Source organism: Triticum urartu, chromosome 4A (assembly GCF_056163025.1).
Source record: "Triticum urartu cultivar PI428250 chromosome 4A, HENAU_Tu73, whole genome shotgun sequence".
NCBI classification, from domain to species: domain Eukaryota; kingdom Viridiplantae; phylum Streptophyta; class Magnoliopsida; order Poales; family Poaceae; genus Triticum; species Triticum urartu.
Window position 1 is genome coordinate 558,509,637 of NC_141876.1, and position 19,693 is coordinate 558,529,329.

A 19,693-nucleotide genomic window follows, 5' to 3' on the forward strand; every position below is an offset into this window, starting at 1 on the left:
TTTATACCCACCAGGTAGTACACGTAACATATTCGGCAACTGGTTGAGGGATATTGATAAACAATTTTCTACACATATTCTTGTGGGGGCGACTGCCTTATGTTGGGCATTGTGGCTTACCAGGAATGATGTGGTTTTTAATAAAAATATGTTTCATCTCCTATGCAGGTTATTCATGTATGTACGCGATGGCTCCGTACTTGGGGCCAGTTCTTTTCGGCGATTCTCCCAGAATCGCCCTCCTCCCCAGCTTCTCCCAGAATCGCCACTTCATTTTTTTTAACAATCCTATCTAGTTAAGGTCTAATTAGCTAGGATTGTAAAAAAATATGGAGTGGCGATTCTGGGAAAAGCTGGGGAGGGGAGCGATTCTGGTAGAATCGCCCAAAAGAACTGGCCCTTGGTCTATCCTGCAGAGGCCGGAGGACAGGGACCTTTTTACAATGGCGTCTACGCGGCTGGAGCATAGGCCACGGAGGTTTTCTCCTCCCATGGATGGCGGTGTGATCTCCGAATAGGATCTGCCACATCATAGGCTGGACTAATTTATCTTTTTAAGTTGTAAAACGATTTTATTTTTTGATTCAGTTGGACTTTTTAACTGTGTGCATCGAGTTATGCAGAGGCCGGGCATTCTTTCAATGCGATTGTATCACCTCGATATATCAATTCAATGAAATGTCCTTTATCAAAAAAACTAGAAAAAACTCACATTGGCCACCATGAACAATGGACAGATCGTTCTTTAGGGGTTTGTGAACAGCTAACTTGACCCACACGTGAAGAAAGTAAGTAGCGAAGTCATTAGACGGGGCCTCGGCAGTGATGGACTCACCGACTTAACAACATGGCTTTGGTCATACCACAATATCCATCCGATAGATCGTGAATTTGGATCCAAAAATCGAGGTGGTGCAACCAAATAGACGAACGTTTTGTGAATCCGTCATACAGAGCCACGAGAACTAGATTGCCCCAAAAGGTCCATGAACACCCTTCCATCACCTTCTCCCAGTCTCCCGATATGAGAACTGCATTAACATATATAATGTCTTCCAAAGTCTGAAACCTAACATCCTGAGCTGGATCCCAGATTGTACACATGTTCTTGAAGAATCATAAATGGTGAAAGTTCGCTTTATATAAATACTAGCCCATCCAAGGTGTTTCCTCCATCGGCGGCCACCCCTCATCCTCAAACACCACATCATCCAGGTCCTACTCATGCAAGCCTAACTCCATCATCTCCACGAGAGATTTTTGCCCCGTAATCCTTGGCGAGCAACCAAACTCTTCCGTCATAGCGAGAGCCCTAGCCCGATATAATCGGGCCCGCGGATGAGAACACCAAAAACTACAGTCTCACTGCTGGTCACCAAGGCCAGGCAATGGTGCACAGCCACCCCGTAGTCATCCCAGCAAACGGTAAGGCGGGAGATCGGATTATTGATTAAAAAAACACAACGCCAGCTAAAAGCCAATGAGAGGAAAATGAAACCCCGACGAGAGAGAAATACTTTAAGAATCATGATAAAACAGATGGAGGCAATGGAGTAAAAATTAAATGCAACAAGTATATAATGCCTCCCATTTTCTTCCTTTTTTTACCTGAGTGTGTTCCCACTTCTAAAAGGCTCGAAACCTCTTTCTTTTATACTTTTTTCGTTCGAAAATACTTGACGTGATTTTAGTTCAAATTCTAAACTAAAATCACGTCAAGTATTTTCGAACGGTCCCGACTGTCTACTACAACAATGTTTGCCCAGCTCTGACGAGGGAAGGGCGATGACGGCGGTGCGCCTTCAACTCGCTTCAATGTTTGTTGTCGTCGTTAGGTGGTTTACGTGCCTAGATGTAAATTTTACTTTTAATGATTTTTATACTACCTTAACAATTGATGAATAGATCGAAAGTTTTCTCGTAATTTTTTTTTCGAACGGAGGTAGTAGATGGTAGCAGATGTGGCGTGCCGATACTCGATACGGTTTGCATGTCTGGTTAGCCCACACCACGAACGCAAATCTCATGGCCGGACAGAGAAACTGAGGGCTCTTAACGCGTCGCTCCGTAAGGCAATGATGTTTGGAGCCAGGATGTGAACATAATCGGTTCAGCATATCTTTTGTGATCTAGAAAGAAGCTGATAATCCAGCTAGCAACTAATTTTACCGCTACATCCAGCCAGCAAGCAGTGCCCTAGCAGCAAGAGAAGCAGCGGGATGATAACTCGAAATCTCGAATATATTTTTCCGTAAAGGACATTTCATGGATTGATATATCGAGAAGATGTAACCGTATCGAAAGAATGCCCAGCCTCTGCATAGTGAGATGCACATGGCTAACAAGTCCAATAGACTCAAAAATAAACATTATTTTTCAGCAAAAGAAAAATCAGTCAGCCTATGATGCGGTAGATCCTATTCGAAGATTACACCGCCATCTATAAAGGGAGAAAACCTCCCTGGTCATATGCTCCAGCCGTGTAGACATTATCGTAAAAATGTCACTGTCCTCCGACCTCTGCAAGATAGACCAAGTACGTAGTCATTGCGTACATGCATGAATAATCTGTGCAAAAGATGAAACACATTTATTGTTAAAAACCACATCATATCTCGTAATCCGTGTTAGAATAGTTGAATAGAGATAGGTCTTGTGTGTTTAAACATGTAATCCTATTCTATCTCTTCTTCTCTCTCCCGTAGCAATTCTCATCTGTCTCCTGTAACGATCTTTCAGATCGATCTCTCCTAAACTTGTACGCCAAGGCTTATGCCCAATATATATCAATGCGGCCCGAGACAAAGGGTTCAACGCTTCCAACCTATTTTACATGGTAGTCATAGCCTCTTCCTCAAAGATCATAGATCGCATCTAGCTACCTCCTAAAACTATACCAATCTTCCTCCTTCAACCGAGAGCATGTCGACCACCGCTGCCGCATCGTTGTCCAGCACCGCTGGCGCGCTCATCACCTCGTCATCTTCCGCCTTCGCGTCGTCTTCCTCCACCACCACCGCGGGGTCTCTCGGATCGCCACCACAGGAGAAGCTTACGAGGGGAAACTTCCTTCTATGGAAGGCCATTGTGCTACCTCAGATCAAAGGCGCTCAGATGGAACACCACCTCGACGGGACGAGCCTGCCACCGCCTGCCACCCTCACCGTTACCAAGGACGGCAAGGAAGAACACGTTGTCAACTACGCCCGATCCCTCTGGTACGCACAACAGCAACAGCTTCAAGGGTATTTGATGGGATCTCTTTCCCACGATATCCTCGCTCAGGTAGCGACGCTACAGACGCCGGCCGAAGTTTGGAGCGCCATCCATGCTATGTTCGCTGCCCAGAGTCAAGCCCAGACCATCAACACCCGCATTGAGCTCACCAATCTCAAAAAAGGTAACATGACCATGGCTGACTATCTTGGCAGGATCAAGAGCCTTACTGATGAAGTCGCGTGTACTACCGCGGCCCTCTCCAATCCAGAAATCGTCTCCAAGATCCTCGCTGGTTTGGACATGGAGTACAATCCGGTGGTTTCTGCACTCACCGCTCATGTGGAACCCATCACCATCCAGGAGTTGTACAATCAGCTTCTGAGTTTTGATGGCCGCCTCACCCTCCTCCATGGTGGCGATCTTCGGCAGTCGTCTGCTAACTCCGCGTCCCGTGGTCGCGGCCGTGGGCACGGTCACCAGGGGCAGAGTCGTGGCGGTGGCCGTGGACGCGGTGCTCCTCAGGGCGACGGCGCTCGCTCTGGAGGCACCTACGGCTACAACAACGGGGGAGGCTACACCAACAACAACGGCGCAACTTCACCAACGGCGGCGGCTTCAACTCCAACAATGGCCGCCGTCCCCCTGCCGCCCGTCCTCGCCCACGCTGCCAGCTCTGCAAGAAGTCTGGCCATGAGGTTATGGATTGCTGGCATCGCTTCGACGAGAACTTCGTCCCTGATGCCCGCCATGTTGCTGCTGCCATGCGTGAACAGGGAGGCGATGGCATCTGGTATGTTGATTCTGGCACCACCGGCCATGTTACCAATGAACTCAAGCAACTAGCTCTTCGCGAGAGGTACCATGGCGCTGATCAGATCCACACCGCAAGCGGAGGAGGTATGGATATTTGCCACATTGGTCAAGCCTCCATTAAATCCCCTAACCTTAAACGTGATCTAGTTCTTAAGGATGTCCTTCATGTTCCACAAGATGACAAAAATCTTGCATCCATGTCTCGTTTAGCCACCGATAATAATGTATTCTTTGAAATTCACCCTCGTTATTTTTTCATTAAGGGTCAGGCAACGAGGGAACTTCTCCATCACGGTAGATGCATTGGGGGTCTCTACCCCATCACATCCGGAGCACTTAGTCGCCGGCGTCGTCAAGTCTACTCCGCCATCAAACCCTCTCTGGAAAGATGGCATCAACGATTAGGACATCCATCATCAGTCATTGTGAAACAAGTAGTCAATAAAGATAATCTTCCTTTGTCACATAGTTCCATTAGTGAGTCTATTTATGAAGCTTGCCAATATGCCAAGAGTCATCAGCTTCCCTATCCTAAGTCTTATAGTGTTTCTCATGCTCCTTTAGAGCTTATTTTTAGTGATGTATGGGGCCATGCTCGTGATTCCTTTGGACGAAAAAAATATTATGTCAGTTTCATTGATGATTACAGCAAGTTTACTTGGATTTATTTCCTTAAATATAAAGCTGAAGTTTTTTCTATCTTCCAAGAGTTTCAAAAACTCGTTGAACGACAATTTGCTCGAAAGATTCTGTCAGTCCAAAGTGACTGGGGAGGGGAGTATGAGAAACTCAACTCTTTCTTCCGTAGCATTGGGATTGAGCATCATGTGTCATGTCCTCATGCCCACCAGCAGAATGGCTCTGCTGAACGCAAACATCGCCACATAGTTGAAGTTGGCCTCTCTCTCTTAGCTCATGCCTCTATGCCTCTCAAATATTGGGATGAAGCTTTCATCACTGCCACTTATCTCATCAATAGGCTTCCCAGCAAAGTCATTGGCAATTCCACTCCATTAGAACGTTTGTATCATCAAAAATCTGACTACAACTATCTCAAAAAATTTGGGTGTGCTTGCTACCCCAATTTGCGTCCATACAATCATCACGAGCTTGAATTTCGATCCACTCAGTGTGTTTTCCTTGGTTATAGCAACCTCCATAAAGGGTATAAATGTCTGTAAATATCCACTGGACGCATCTACATTTCACGAGTTGTTGTTTTTGATGAGACCCTTTTTCCTTTTGCCAAACTACATCCAAATGCGGGAGCCTTACTTCGTGCTGAAATAGCACTTCTTCCTGATCTTTCTGCACCTTGTGATCACGGGGGCGAATTAACTAAGGCTGATCATGTGCAAAAGTCCCAAGGAAATTCTGATTCAGGTGATATCTGTGCTAATTTGAATTTGAATCATCATTTTATGTGTGAAGAATCAGACAAAACAGGCACGGAATACGCTGTTGATCCGGCTGACAGCACGCGATCCCAGGCGGATCCGCGCGCTCAGCCTGCTGCTACTGTCGGCGCATGATCCCACGCTGATTCGCCCGTGGGCCTGGACTCGCGCGGGCCTGTGGCCGACCGCGCTGCCAGGGTGGAGCCCACTGGCCTCGCCGTATCGCCTCACGCCATGCCTCCTCGCTTCGATTCACATGCCAGCGCATGTGCGGGAGAGGGTGAGTCCCCTACTGCCACGTCGCCGCGGGCCTCAGCAGCGGCCGACCGCGGGCGCATGGCCAGTCCCACCTCAGCACGGGCCTTCTCAGCGGCCGACCAGTCGCTAGGATCCGCCTCGAATCGGGAACTGGCCGATTCGTTTCCTGCATCGGATTGGGAGCCGGCGGGATTTTCTGTGGCAGATGAGGCTTCACCAGGATCTTCTATACCACCATCTACAGCGGATGTTCCTGTGCATTCTACGCCCCCTCTTCGGCAAACAAGGGCACGGTCAGGTATTGTGAAGGAAAAATAGTACAATGATGGTACAATTAGGTATGACAAAATCAAACGTGGGTTTCTTACCACCACTGGTGAACTAATTCATTTGCATGATGCCCTTGCTAATAAGGATTGGAAAGAAGCTATGGATAGTGAATATAATGCACTTATGAAAAACAAAACTTGGCACTTGGTGCCACCAAAACATGGAGACAATATTATTGATTGTAAGTGGGTGTACAAGATAAAAAGAAAGTCTGATTGAAGCATAGACAGGTATAAGGACAGATTAGTTGCCAAAGGATTTAAACAAAGGTTTGGAATTGATTGTGAAGATACCTTTAGTCCTATTGTTAAGTCTGCCACTATTCGACTTGTCTTGTCTATTGCTATTTTTAGAGGTTGGAGGTTAAGACAGCTAGATGTTCAGAACGCGTTTCTTCATGGTGTTCTTGAGGAATAAGTGTTCATGAGGCAACCACCAGGTTATGAGGATCACAGCACACCACATTATGTATGTAAGTTGGATAAAGCATTATATGGTCTGAAACAAGCACCAAGGGCTTGGTATTCTAGGTTGAGCATGCAGTTACAACACCTTGGGTTCATACCATCCAAGGCAGATACATCATTGTTCTTCTTTAGGAAAGGCAGTATTACTATCTTTGTGCTTGTCTATGTTGATGATATAATTGTTGCTAGTTCAAGTGCAGAAGCTACTACTTGCTTGCTTAAGGATTTAAAGTTGGAGTTTGCTCTCAAAGATTTGGGTGATCTCCATTATTTTCTTGGAATAGAAGTAAAGAACATTAAAGATGGCATACTTCTCTCACAGGAAAAATACACCACTGATATTCTCAGAAGAGTGGGTTTGGAGAATTGCAAGCCGGTTAGTACACCAATTTCTACCTCAGAAATACTCACGGTAGAAGGTGGAGATGCTCTTTCACCAGCAGATGCAACAAACTATAGAAGTGTTGTAGGTGCCTTGCAATATTTAACTCTTACACGTCCTAATATTTCCTACTCAGTGACCAAGGTATGTCAATATTTGCATACACCTAGAACTACTCATTGGACTGCAGTTAAGAGAATTCTAAGGTATCTTAAGTACTCAGGAGGCCTTGGACTTCAGATTACCAAGTCCCCCTCTCTTCTTGTAACTTCTTATTCAGATACAGACTGGGCAGGATATGCTGATGATAGAAGATCTACGGGTGGTTTTGCTGTATTCTTGGGATCCAATCTTGTGTCATGGAGCGCAAGAAAACAGGCCACTGTTTCAAGGTCAAGTACAGAGGCCGAATATAAAGCCTTGGCTAATGCTACAGCTGAAGTAATGTGGATTCAGACACTTCTTTATGAGCTTGGTATTAAAGCTCCTCGGGCTGCGAGATTGTGGTGTGATAACATTGGAGCAACATATCTCTCAGCCAATCCTGTTTTTCATGCACGAACAAAACACATTGAGGTCGACTTTCATTTTGTCAGAGAAAGGGTGGCTCGGAAACTACTTGAGATCAAGTTCATTCCCACAGGAGATCAGCTCGCAAATGGGTTTACAAAACCGCTTACTATGAGAGGATTGGAAAAATTCACATACAATCTTAACCTTGGCAAAGCTCCTTGAGGTTCAGATTGAGGGGGAGTGTTAGAATAGTTGAATAGAGATAGGTCTTGTGTTTAAACATGTAATCCTATTCTATCTCTTCTTCTCTCTCCCGTAGCAATTCTCATCTGTCTCCTGTAACGATCTGTCAGATCGATCTCTCCTAAACTTGTACGCCAAGGCTTATGCCCAATATATATCAATGCGGCCCGAGACAAAGGGTTCAACGCTTCCAACCTATTTTACAATCCGCAATGCCTAGCATAAGGCAGCCACCCCCATAAGAATATGTGCAGAAAATTGTTTATCAATATCTCACAACCAATTTCCAAACATGTTACGTGCACTACGCAGGGGATATAGAATATGGAAGTGTTAAAGACACACGGTTGGATCCGCCTCCCTGCGGGTTTTGTTAAACTTAATGTTAACACTTCTTTTGACGGGTATGTCTTGGGGTGGTCTTAACGGATGATAACGGAAATTTCTTAAATGAGGGGAATTGGAAAGTTGACTGGTGTGTGGGCGTCCCGACGGCTGAAGCTTCGGCGCTCAGATTCGTTCTTTCACTTGCACAAAAGGGTGATTAGGATGCAACCTTCTTGTTATTAATTATGATAATTCGAAGGTCATTAATACTTTGAAGAATGAAGGACACTCTGCGGGTGTGAGATGACAATTTTTAACGATCGTTATTATTTTTCTTCTAGTTTTTTTTATTTATAGATTTAAACATTGTAATAGAGAAGAAAATAAAGTTGATCGTGAGCTTGCTAGGCTGGTTCTTTTGACTTGTGATTGGTTCGAGAAACCCCCAAATGAAATTGTACCATTCGTCATAAACGATGTAACTGTTATTTCTACTAAATAAAGTTTATGTGTTTTGTTTCAAAAAAGTCCACCTAATTGATAGCATTTGTCATGGGCTCCCGTAGGAAAAAGAAAGTTAGTACATTTTTGGGTGTTGTAACTAATCACGACTAACAATAGAAAAATATATATTTCCTAAAAATATATATAATTATTTGCACAACTATAGTACATGATGCAATTGCTTAGGGGGTGGGATACGGCTCCTACTCGCCCCATGGTCTCCGCCCTAGGCATGCACGTTATATTTTTTCAGTTCTTTTATGAAAAGACAAGCCGTCGGGCCGTCGTAGGAACCATGCGCATGGTACATTGACCTGGGCCCGCCCCAGTTAGGGAACAATGTCGATGGGGGTAGAGGTGGGTGAAGGGGTGAGGCGACGATGAGGCACATCTGGAGCGAAGCACCGAGCCAGAGATGGACCGATGCGGCGACGAGCCGCGACGACGTAGGTGTTGGTGAAAGGTCGGACCGGCGGAGGTGGCGTTGAGGACATAGAGTGGCGGCATGGGTGGCATGAGCCGGCGGTTAGGCCAATGCCGACTGGCGGGTGGTCGAGGCGGGGAGAATGAGTGCAAAGCAGGAAGGAAGAAGAATAAAGAGGATTCTTTTTTAGGGAAAAAGGAGAAAGAAGATGGAGAAATAAGAAGCCGCTGGAGGGGAGATGGGCCGGGCCACTTATTCGCGTTAGTAGCGCAGCCCATTCCACCAAAAACCCTACAGAGATAAGCGTGTGAGTCCACTCGCTCCCTGTGTTTCCGACTGCGCGCAGCGGCGGCGCCCCGCTCGACTCACCGGCCGGCGCACGGCTCCGCCACGCTGCCACGGCGCCCCACTGCTTCCAGCCTCCGAAGCCCCGCCGCTAATGGCGACAGAGAGATAGGGAGGCTCGCCCCCAATCCCCCACCATGAATTCGCGCCGCCGCAACGCAGCCGCCACACGCTGGTCGACGACGCCATCCGCGAGATTTTGCTCCGCATCCCGCCGGATGACCCGGCGAGCCTCGTCCGCGCCTCCGCCGTCTGCACCACCTGGCTCGAAACCATCTCAGACCCCGCCTTCTTCCGCGACTACCGCGCTTTCCACGGGGCGTCCCCCGTGTTGGGCTACCTCCACAACAAATCCTAGGAAAGCCATGGCGTCGCCTGATTCGACCCTACCGGAGCCTTCTGCCCGCCGGTTCGCGACCGCCGCAACTGGCACGCGGCCGACTCCCGCCATGGCCGCGTCCTCTTCTACACACCCAGAGAGAAGCACGCAGATTTCACCGTCTGGGACCCCATCACGGACCGCCGGTGGGGGCTTCTCACCGACCCCAAGCTGTCGGAGATAATTGAGACTGCAGAGGACCAGCAGGAGGAGATAACCTGGATGGCGGCGGTGCTCTGCGCCCAGGATGGCTGCGACCACCTGGGCTGCTACGACGGTCCCTTCCTCGTGGCTTTCGCGGGCTCCAATGAGTTAGAGAGGACCACGTTCGCCTCCTTCTACTCATCTGAGGCTGCCGAGTGGAGCAAAATGATCTCCATTGAGAACCCGAATGCCACCAGTGCCATGGAGGAGACAGGGCACACTGCGGTTGTGGGAAACAAAGTCTATTTCCCCCGTAAGTGGAGCGGAAGAATAGTGATGTATGACGTGGGCGAGCAAGAACTTTCGGCGATCAATTTGCAGGACCAGCCATGCGGTAAACTCATGGGGGAGGAGGACGGTGCGCTGGTGTTTGCGAGCATGGGGGGTTCTAAACTCTATGTGCGGTTAATGGAGGATGGTCCCAATGGAGTTGTGGCGAGGGGGCAACGCAGGGTCGTCGAGCTTCAAACATCGCTCCCTCCTAGTGCCCTCTCGAGCACATACTGGATGGTACGCAAAACCTTCGTGAGTGGTGGACCATCGGTGGTTGGTTTTGCGAGCGGTGCTGGTGTCATCTTCCTAAATACAGAAGCTGGCCTGTTCACAGTTGAGGTCTCTTCTGGCCAAACAAAGAAGGTACACAGAAAGATGTTCGTCCAGACAGTCATACCCTATGTGAGCTTCTACAGCCGAGGTACTAGCTTCTTTGAACGTGTACAGCTTCAATATGTTTGCTTCTTGTAGTTAGCGAATACTAATTTGTAGTACTTTTGTCTTTTCAGAACATGTCAGGATCTTAATGCCACTGCAATCAAAACGTGGTCGCGGCGACCATTCACATGAATTGGACACCGTTTTGCATGGTAAGGGTTTAACGGGTTATTTTTATCAACTGCAACAATGGTCCATCTATATTGCTGCAGCGGTAGAAAGCATTAACATTAGAACATTTTGCCTTGTACTCCCTCTGTTCCAAAATAATGGAAGTTCTAGGATTGTGCTAAGTTAAACTTTTTAAAGTTGGACGAAGTCTACAGAAAAATTTGCTAAGATCTACAATATTAAATATATATAATATGAAAATATATTTCATAATGGATCTAATGAAGAATTTAGTGTTGTAAATGTTGCTGTATTTTTATTTAAACTTGGTCAAACTTAATGCAGTTTGACTTAGGACAAACCTAGAACTTCAGTTATTTTGAAATGGAGGGAGTACTAGATTGACTCTGGAAACTCAGCAATAATGCCCAAGCCTTCCACCCTTCCGTACACACCCAATTCTTGCTGGGATTTGGTCCAACTAGAGGCTCTGTTTGGTTACTCCCTTCCATGGGTTAGATAACATGGCAGACACAGTTCCAAAGGGTCATATTAACAGCTGCTAGCAGCCTAGCATGTATCATCTGTATGAGAAATGTGCATTCCAGTCTGATCAGAAAATTTTGTTTCTTAAACACCATTCTTCGGTATAGAAGTACAATGGATCTTTAATTAATATTTTAAAGCACACTAAAATAACCTGAAAGGCACTGATGGCCAAGCGCTGGACATAAATAGTTCTCTTTAACCAAGACTGACTTGTTCGATTAAACTAGCAAGTAGTTAATTCGGGTTATGGATCATACATCATAGTGTATTTATTGCAGAATCAACAAGACTAGCTGACCAATGAGGAGTTTGTAAGGAGTTGTGTCATCACTAGAGCACATTAACACAAATAATGAAACAACTGCAAGATTCAGAAAAATCAAGTTGTTAGAATAGTATTGGGAGCAGTAGCCTAAAATACACAATATAACATCTAAGAGGGTTACTAAATTAAATCAAGTAGAATAACACCACATAAGCTATGTGCAAGTAACAAGTTTGGTGCTCAGTTTGAGCAGTGAATGCTTATGCAAGAGGCACTGCTGCTATGATAACCTACTAGAAAAGGTACCAAGTTCTTAAAATTGTTTCATGACTAGAAGAATGTTAAGCTTAACATGGCACATTATATCCATTTCAAAAGTGTCGTAAAATGCTCAATGTTAAGTTACAGCCTGAAAGCATAGCGCTTGTTTTGAGTGTCATTGTGGTAAGCAGTAATTTTTTTGGTATTACAAAAGTTGCTATCTTGCTCTTATCAGATAAATCATAAATTTGACAACTACAACTTGTGATGGAAACAGGTTGGGATATACAAAACCAATGTGGAGTTCAATCTTTTTTTCTACAAAGTATTTCAGCTTACTGATAGAACATTTTAAATTTGGTAACAAAAATGCAGCAAATTTTGGAAAACGGTTGGTATAGGAATGGAGTTCTGGTAAGTGCAACAGAAGTCAATCTTAAAGGCTTCAGTTACATAATGGACTATGAAGCTCAAAAGAGATGTATGAGTAACGACTAGTTTATTAGTCTTAATCTGATTGTCGACTAGCTTCTTCGTGTAGACTAGCTCGTTGAGTCGAGCGGTGGAGCCACTAGTCATTGACTAGTCCAGACTAGTCATTGACTAGTCCAGACTAGTCTGGGTGTTTGAGTCGATCAACTCAATTTGGGAGGGATAAGTGAGCAGCGCTCAACCCGCGGGAGGGAAAAAATTGCAACCCTAGCTTTCCAAGATCGCTCCACAACGAGCTGCCTCACCTGGGACTGGGCTGCCGCCACCGCCCATTGACCCGCCACTGCCGCTGCCACCCAACCACCCCGCCAACGGTGCCCAGGAGCATTACGACGCTCTCCCTCCGCTGGTTCTGCTCCTCCTGTGGATCCACCCCTCTGCTGTGTGCTCCTCCCCTTGCTGTTCTCCTATGTTGTTGTGATCCTCCTCTGGATCAACTCAATTTTTATTGTATATTGCTGTAGTATAATATATAGTAAATATTACATACTAGGTATTACCGTATTAGTAGTCGAGTACTCTAAGTTGAGTACTACAGTACTATGTCGACTAGTCATGACTAGTCCATGACTCAACCTCGGCGCTCGACTCCACGACTCATAATTCTTGCTATGTATGGAAAACAAGAATAAAGTGCTCTAAATTATTCAATGCCGTATAATGAATGCTGATGAACATAAGCACATCTGTCATCAGGTCTGTGTCGTGCTGATAACAGCAAAATAGTTAGCAGTTGAATAATGATGCACATATACGCTCCATCTCCAAGAACAGTAATTCTTAATCCCGGGAACTTTTTCATAACCTTGTATTGGCAAATAAAGTAAGCAAAGCATTAACAATACAGCAAAATGACATGAAGCAAACATTTAATCAGTATAAGTGGATGTATTGAAGGTTTAAGTATGCCCTACGGCCAGCTTGAAATGCTTACTTTGTTACAAAAACAGACCATGATAACTACAGCATATCTGCTTGACAATTAGAAGTTCAACTAATTCCAGCATGCTTTGGCTGTTACTTTGTTCTTTTTGTTTTTAGCTCAAACATACTTCAAATCTTTAATTTTCCCTTGTGAAAATCATACAGACTCAGATACCAAATTTAGTATAAGACACTGAACTTCAATGATATCTTCCCAAGTGAAAACCCAAGATGGTGGGAGCTAATTAAACTACAGATTATGTGGCCAATTGGAAGTGATCTGCCCCAAAATAGCTAGCAGATTATGTGCAACATTTTGTGTATTCAGAGTATGGATGTACATGAGACCAACTGATTCATGCTACTGCTTGGTGCCTATATTCACAATCACACAGACTAAGGCCTCAAATTAAGCACTCCAGAAAGCGTCATCTTCTTGAGTACGATGGCAGGGTTTTTTTTCTTCTAGAATACGCATAAGCATGTGTATCATTGCATTATGAAGAAGGGGCAAAGAAGCCGGGTACAACGCCTTTCGGACATTACTACGCTCATCTCAGGGATTAGCAACCACACCCACCACGCCTACCACGATGCATGCTTCACCTAGTCGAACCTCATGCCAATGGCGATGAGGCAAGCCACAGAGCAACCAAGCTGCGTTACGACCAATGCTGAAAACCTCTGCAACATGACCAAGATTCCATGACAAGTCACTCCTTGAATAACCTTCTACACTCAAGGCATCTAAACATGTAGCGCATTGTATGATAGTTTTCTTGCGATTAGCAAATTTTGTACATACGTTCTTAGTAACAGTTATGTTTAGGACATGAAGTATCAACGGCTTTATGTGCACCAAGAACAATGATGTTATGAAACTGGAATACCATAGTCTCATTTCTGATTGTATCTATTCAGATCACGCTGGGGACAGAATGCCACTGCCATGAGATGGGCCATCCATCCATCCATCACGAAGAACCTGCTGCCATTTCACAATGGTAACATTATGATCAATGACATAGCCATTAATCTTATTAACCTGTACAACAATGATCCATCTATACTGCAGTAGCTTGTCATGTTTGATGTCACTGTATCCTTATCACTGCAGCGGACTAAAGCACTAACGCTAGACCATTATGCCTTCTAGATGAATTCTGGAGCTGCATGAATGCTGTCCAAGTTTCTGTGGAGAAATGCTTGGAGCCTTTTGTGAGTAATGATGTGAAGCATTGAACTTTGGACGTGGTTTCAGAGGAGCAGTCGGTTTTGTTGGATACATAGAAATGGTAGCTTTGTATCCAAGTGTTCAGTTGATCCAGCGTCACTATAATTACAAGATTTTTAATTCTGTTATGACTTGTGACAAACTGTTTGCGTTGTGCTCTGAGTGAGACTTGTTAATTTGTGTTGTGACAACTGCATGCTCTCCTGGCAACACATAAATATGAATGAATATGTAGAGTTCGAAATAATTTATGCTCTCTAGTGCATACTTAGTGAACAAAACCATGTCTGCAGAATTTTGGAAAGCAATGTCTATTAATTTTGCCTCTACATTCTAGCATGTAAATCCCTGTCTCATTTAGATCTAACATCTAGGAAAGGCTTAAATGTTCAATCATCTATAGAATTCACAGTATACTCAATCCACCTACATTGCATACAGAACCTTTTTCCATATTTTTGTTTCTTTTTCGAAAAGGAGGATTAACCCCTGGGCTTTGCATCGAATCAATGCATACGATTATATAGTACTCCCTCCGTCCTATAATATAAGAGCGTTTTTTACACTAGTGGTGTCAAAAATGCTATTATATTATGGGATGGAGGGAGTATTATGTATTATTCAACAATGCCAAGCAAAGGCAAGCATCAATGGCGAACAAACCCAGTGGTATCCAAAGGTATGTGTTAGATGTGTATAGTTCATTGTGTACATCCTCATTGTATAAGGGGCTTTTCTGCACTTTGTCACACTTGTATATGTACTGGCCTTTGGCCCTCAGTAAGAGCAAGTTGCTCATTATCCAACATGGTATCAGATGTTAGGTTAGCCTCTCTCCCGCACGATGCAACTCCGTGCGTCCTCTGCTCCTGATTTTTCTCGTCTCCGGCCGTCCCCGACTCTGTTCCGGTTGGCTCTCCTCGTCTCTGCTCGTCGCTAACCGTGCTCATGCCCGTGCTCCCCTGGGTTGTCCCGGCTGGGATTCAATTCCACAGTTCAACGCCACCGGCTTCCTCTCGTCCGGGCCGCTCCCGCTGCTTCCCCGACCAGATCCGCTGCTCCAGCTGCCGATCTCCTCTCGGTCGGCTCCTCCCGCTCCTTTATCGGTTGGGATCTCTCGAGCGTGCGAGGCCTCCTCTCGCCCTGGTCCCTCGAGCGCGCGCGTCCATCTGCCTCTCGTCCGGGCCTGCCGGCCCCTCCTCTTCTGCTCCGGTCGCCGGTTGACCTCGGGTGCTGCTGTTTTCCCCTCGGGTTGTGTTGGTTCCCGATCCAGATCGGGCCTAGTCCGCCCGGTCGCTTCCCCCGCTCGGTCTCTGGCCTCGTGAGCGGTTCTGGCAGATCCAGATCGGGCCTCTAGCAGCTGTTGAAAAAAAAGGATATCTCAGTATGTCATCTTCGGGCTATGTTGTTGTTCCGCGGTGCTCGGTGATCTTTGATGGCACCAACTACGCTGAGTTCGTAGGCTTCATGCGTATTCATATGCGTGGTCTCCTTCTGTGTGGTGTTCTTTCTGGTGAGGTCCCCTGTCCGCCATGCCCTGTTGCGCCCGTGGCTCCTATGCCGCCGGTGCTTGCTGCTGATGCTTCTCAGGCTGATCGGGATGCAGCCAAGGCTCTTGATGATGCTGCAGTTGATGCTTATGATCAGCAGGTATCTGCTTATTCCGACGCTCTCTCTGTGTACCGGGATGATCTGCCTGTTTACACGCAGTGGTGCAATGATGATGCTAGAGCTGCTGCTGTTCTCACTGCGAGTGTCCTCCCTCAGTTTGCTTCGGAATTCATGGGACTTGGCACGGTTGCAGCGATGTGGTCTTATCTCTGTCAGCGCTATCAGCCCTCTGGTGATGCTCTCTACCTATCTGTCGTGCGCCAGGAGCACGCACTTCAGCAAGGTGATTCTTCTGTTGATGAGTTCTATTCACAGTGTTCTACCATCTGGCGCCAGCTTGACTCTCTTCGGACAGTTGTTTGTGGAACCTGTCGCTGTTGTCAGACTACTCGGTCTGATCTCGAGTTTCAGCGGGTCCATGAGTTCTTATCTCGTCTCCGGTCTGAGTTTGAGCCCCGCCGTGCTCACTTGCTTGCTCGTGGTCGTGTTCCTATCTCAGAGATACTTGCTGAGCTTCGTGCTGAGGAGACCCGCCTTCGCTCTGCAGGGTTGCTTCTGGTTCCGTCAGTACTGGCCGCCCGAGCTCCTGTGTCGCCTGCTCGCCTCAGCGCTCCGCCGCTCCTGCCTACTCCTTCAGGGGGGTTAAGCCGTCATCCATATGCTGAGAAGGGCACGTCGCGCCGTGACACTGCATGTGGTTACTGCTCCCGGCCAGGTCACCCAGAGTCTGATTGTCGCCAGAAGAAGAGAGACCAGAGGCGCTCCTCCTCCATCGGACCTCCTGTGTCTTCCTCGACTCCGTCACTCACTGACCAGGACATTGTTCGCCTCAAGCGTCTTCTTGCTTCCTCAGGCTCCTCGTCGACTGGCTCTGCTGCTGCTGTGACTGCATCCTCTTCCTCACCATCACCAGCATCTACACAGTCAGGTACATCTTCGTGGGTTCTGGATTCTGGAGCCTCCTTTCATATGTCTTCTGATTCTTCCGCTTTGTCTTCTCTCCGACCTCTTGATTCGCCTGTTAATGTTCTTACTGCCGATGGCACCTCTTTTCCTGTTGCTAGTCGTGGTATTCTTTCCACTCCATCTTTTTCTGTTCCGTGTGTTTCTCATGTTCCTCGCCTTACCATGAATCTTTTTTCCGCTGCTCAACTTACTGATTCTGGTTGTCATGTCATCCTTGATATCGACTCTTGCTCCATTCAGGATCGTCGCACCAAGGCTTTGGTTGGTGCTGGCCCCCGGCGCCGTGAGTCAGAGGGCCTTTGGGAGGTTGACTGGCTTTGTGTTCCTTCCGCTGCCACCACTTCCGCCAGCTCTCATGCTCTTGCTGCCTCTTCGTCTGCGTCCTTCCAGTAGTGGCATCATCGCCTTGGTCACATATGTGGCTCTCGCTTGTCTTCTTTAGTTCGTCAGGGCCTCTTAGGGTCTGTATCTGGAGATGTCTTCTTACATTGTAATGGTTGCAGACTTGGCGAACAGACTCAGTTACCTTATCCTACTAGTGAGTCTGTATCTCAACGTCCTTTTGATTTAGTTCATTCTGATGTCTGGGGTCCTGCTCCCTTTGATTCGAAAGGTGGTCATCGCTATTATGTTTTGTTTATTGATGATTTCTCTCGCTACACCTGGCTCTACTTCATGAAATCTCGTAACGAGGTTCTCCCTATATACAAACGTTTTGCTGCCATGGTTCACACCCAGTTTGCCACGCCCATTCGTACTTTTCGTGCTGACTCCGCTGGAGAGTTTATCTCTCAGCTGTTGCGTGGTTTCCTCGCGGAACAGGGTACTCTTGCCCAGTTCTCTTGTCCTGGTGCTCATGCTCAGAATGGCGTTGCCGAACGAAAGCATCGTCATTTGCTTGAGACGGCTCGTGCATTGATGATTGTTGCTTCTCTTCCACCCCACTTTTGGGCTGAGACTGTTTCCGCATCCACCTATCTCATCAACATTCAGCCCTCGTCCGCTCTGCAGGGTGGTATTCCTATGCAGTATCTCACTGGTCGCTCTCCTGACTACTCAGCCCTTCGTATGTTTGGATGCGTATGCTATGTTCTTCTTGCCCCCCGAGAACGCACCAAACTGACTGCTCAGTCAGTTGAGTGTGTTTTCCTTGGCTACAGTGGTGAGCACAAGGGATATCGATGTTGGGATCCTGTGGGTCGTCGCTTGCGTATCTCGCGTGATGTGACCTTTGACGAGTCTCGTTCTTACTACCCACGTTCTCCATCCTCGAGTTTCTCTGTGGACGACCTTTCTTTCCTTCTCCTTCCTGATACATCCTGCTATGTGCCTCATGTATCACCTCTTCCTCCGGCACCTCTCCTTCCTTCTCATTCATCACCAACCCCGCCTTCTTCATCCTTCCCCTCCAGTTCTCCATCATCATCTCTAGTTCGTTCCCCTCTCTCACTGTTTCCTCTCCACTATACTCGCCAATCTCGTACTGAGGATGTCTCCTCTGACGAGCCTTCCACCTCTGGTGCACCTCCTCTCACGCCTCCCCCGGTTCACAAACTCCGTGCTCGGCCTCGCCCCCCGCCTGATCGCTACTCCCCTGATCGGTACGGTCTCTCTGTTATTGCTGAGCCCACTTCCTATCGGACTGCCATGACTCAGCCTGAATGGCAGCTTGCGATGGCTGAAGAGCTTGCTGCTCTTGAGCGCTCTGGCACATGGGATCTGGTTCCTCTTCCTTCCAGTGTCCGTCCCATCACCTGCAAGTGGGTCTACAAGATTAAGACTCGCTCCGATGGTTCTCTTGAGCGCTACAAAGCTCGTCTTGTGGCCCGTGGTTTTCAGCAGGAGCAGGGGGCGAGATTATGATGAGACATTCGCTCTTGTGGCCCATATGACCACTGTCTGCACTCTTCTTGCTGTGGCTTCTGTTCGTCAGTGGTCTATCTCTCAACTTGATGTTCGGAACGCTTTTCTCAATGGCGAGTTGCGTGAGGAGGTTTATGTTTAGCCACCACCGGGGTACTTTGCTCCTGATGGTATGGTCTGTAGACTTTGCCGCTCCCTATATGGTCTCAAACAGGCCCCTCGCGCCTGGTTCGAGCGCTTCGCCTCTGTGGTAACTGCGGCTGGTTTCTCGCCCAATAATCATGATCCTGCGTTGTTTGTTCACACGTCCTCTCATGGCCGGACTCTTCTCCTTCTCTATGTTGATGACATGATCATCACTGGTGACGACTCTGAGTACATTGCCTTTGTTAAGGCTCGCCTTCGAGACAGTTCCTCATGACTGATCTTGGTCCACTTCGCTATTTTCTTGGGATTGAGATCTCCTCGACCCCTGATGGTTTCTACATCTCCCAAGAAAAATATATTCAGGATCTTCTTGCTCGCGCTGCTCTTGGTGATGAGCGCACCGTTGTGACTCCTATGGAGCTCAACGTTCAGCTTCGTGCCTCTAATGGTGACCCTCTTCCTAATCCCACTCGCTATCGTCACCTCGTTGGCAGCCTTGTCTATCTTGCTATTACGCGTCCTGACATCTCCTATCCTGTCCACATCCTGAGTCAGTTTGTTTCAGCCCCCACCTCTGTCCACTATAGTCACCTCCTCCGTGTTCTACGATATCTTCGTGGCACGATCTCTCAACGCCTTTTCTTTCCTCGCTCCAGCTCTCTTGAGCTCCAGGCCTACTCTGATGCTACCTGGGCTAGTGATCCTTCTGATCGACGCTCGCTGTCTGCTTACTGTGTCTTTCTTGGTGGCTCTC

The 19,693-nt window shown here is 47.1% G+C and overlaps 1 protein-coding gene, 1 non-coding gene and 1 pseudogene across 2 annotated transcripts; all 3 read left to right on the plus strand.

Annotated features, from left to right (window-relative positions):
- Positions 1 to 3,478: 3,478 nt before the first annotated feature.
- Positions 3,479 to 3,610, plus strand: LOC125555130 (small nucleolar RNA Z247). Its single transcript, XR_007304562.1, has one exon. It is a non-coding gene; the product is annotated as a small nucleolar RNA Z247 (small nucleolar RNA).
- A 5,587-nt stretch (positions 3,611 to 9,197) lies between these two features.
- LOC147976596 (uncharacterized) lies at positions 9,198 to 14,652 on the plus strand. Its single transcript, XM_087519814.1, has 4 exons — positions 9,198 to 10,499; positions 10,588 to 10,668; positions 14,040 to 14,122; positions 14,275 to 14,652. The coding sequence occupies exons 1-3, from the start codon at positions 9,824 to 9,826 to the stop codon at positions 14,069 to 14,071; spliced, it is 789 nt and encodes a 262-aa protein (XP_087375940.1). The 5' UTR covers positions 9,198 to 9,823; the 3' UTR covers positions 14,072 to 14,122; positions 14,275 to 14,652.
- Positions 14,653 to 15,738: 1,086 nt separating this feature from the next.
- On the plus strand, positions 15,739 to 16,943 carry LOC147976597 (uncharacterized; annotated as a pseudogene).
- Positions 16,944 to 19,693: the final 2,750 nt, after the last annotated feature.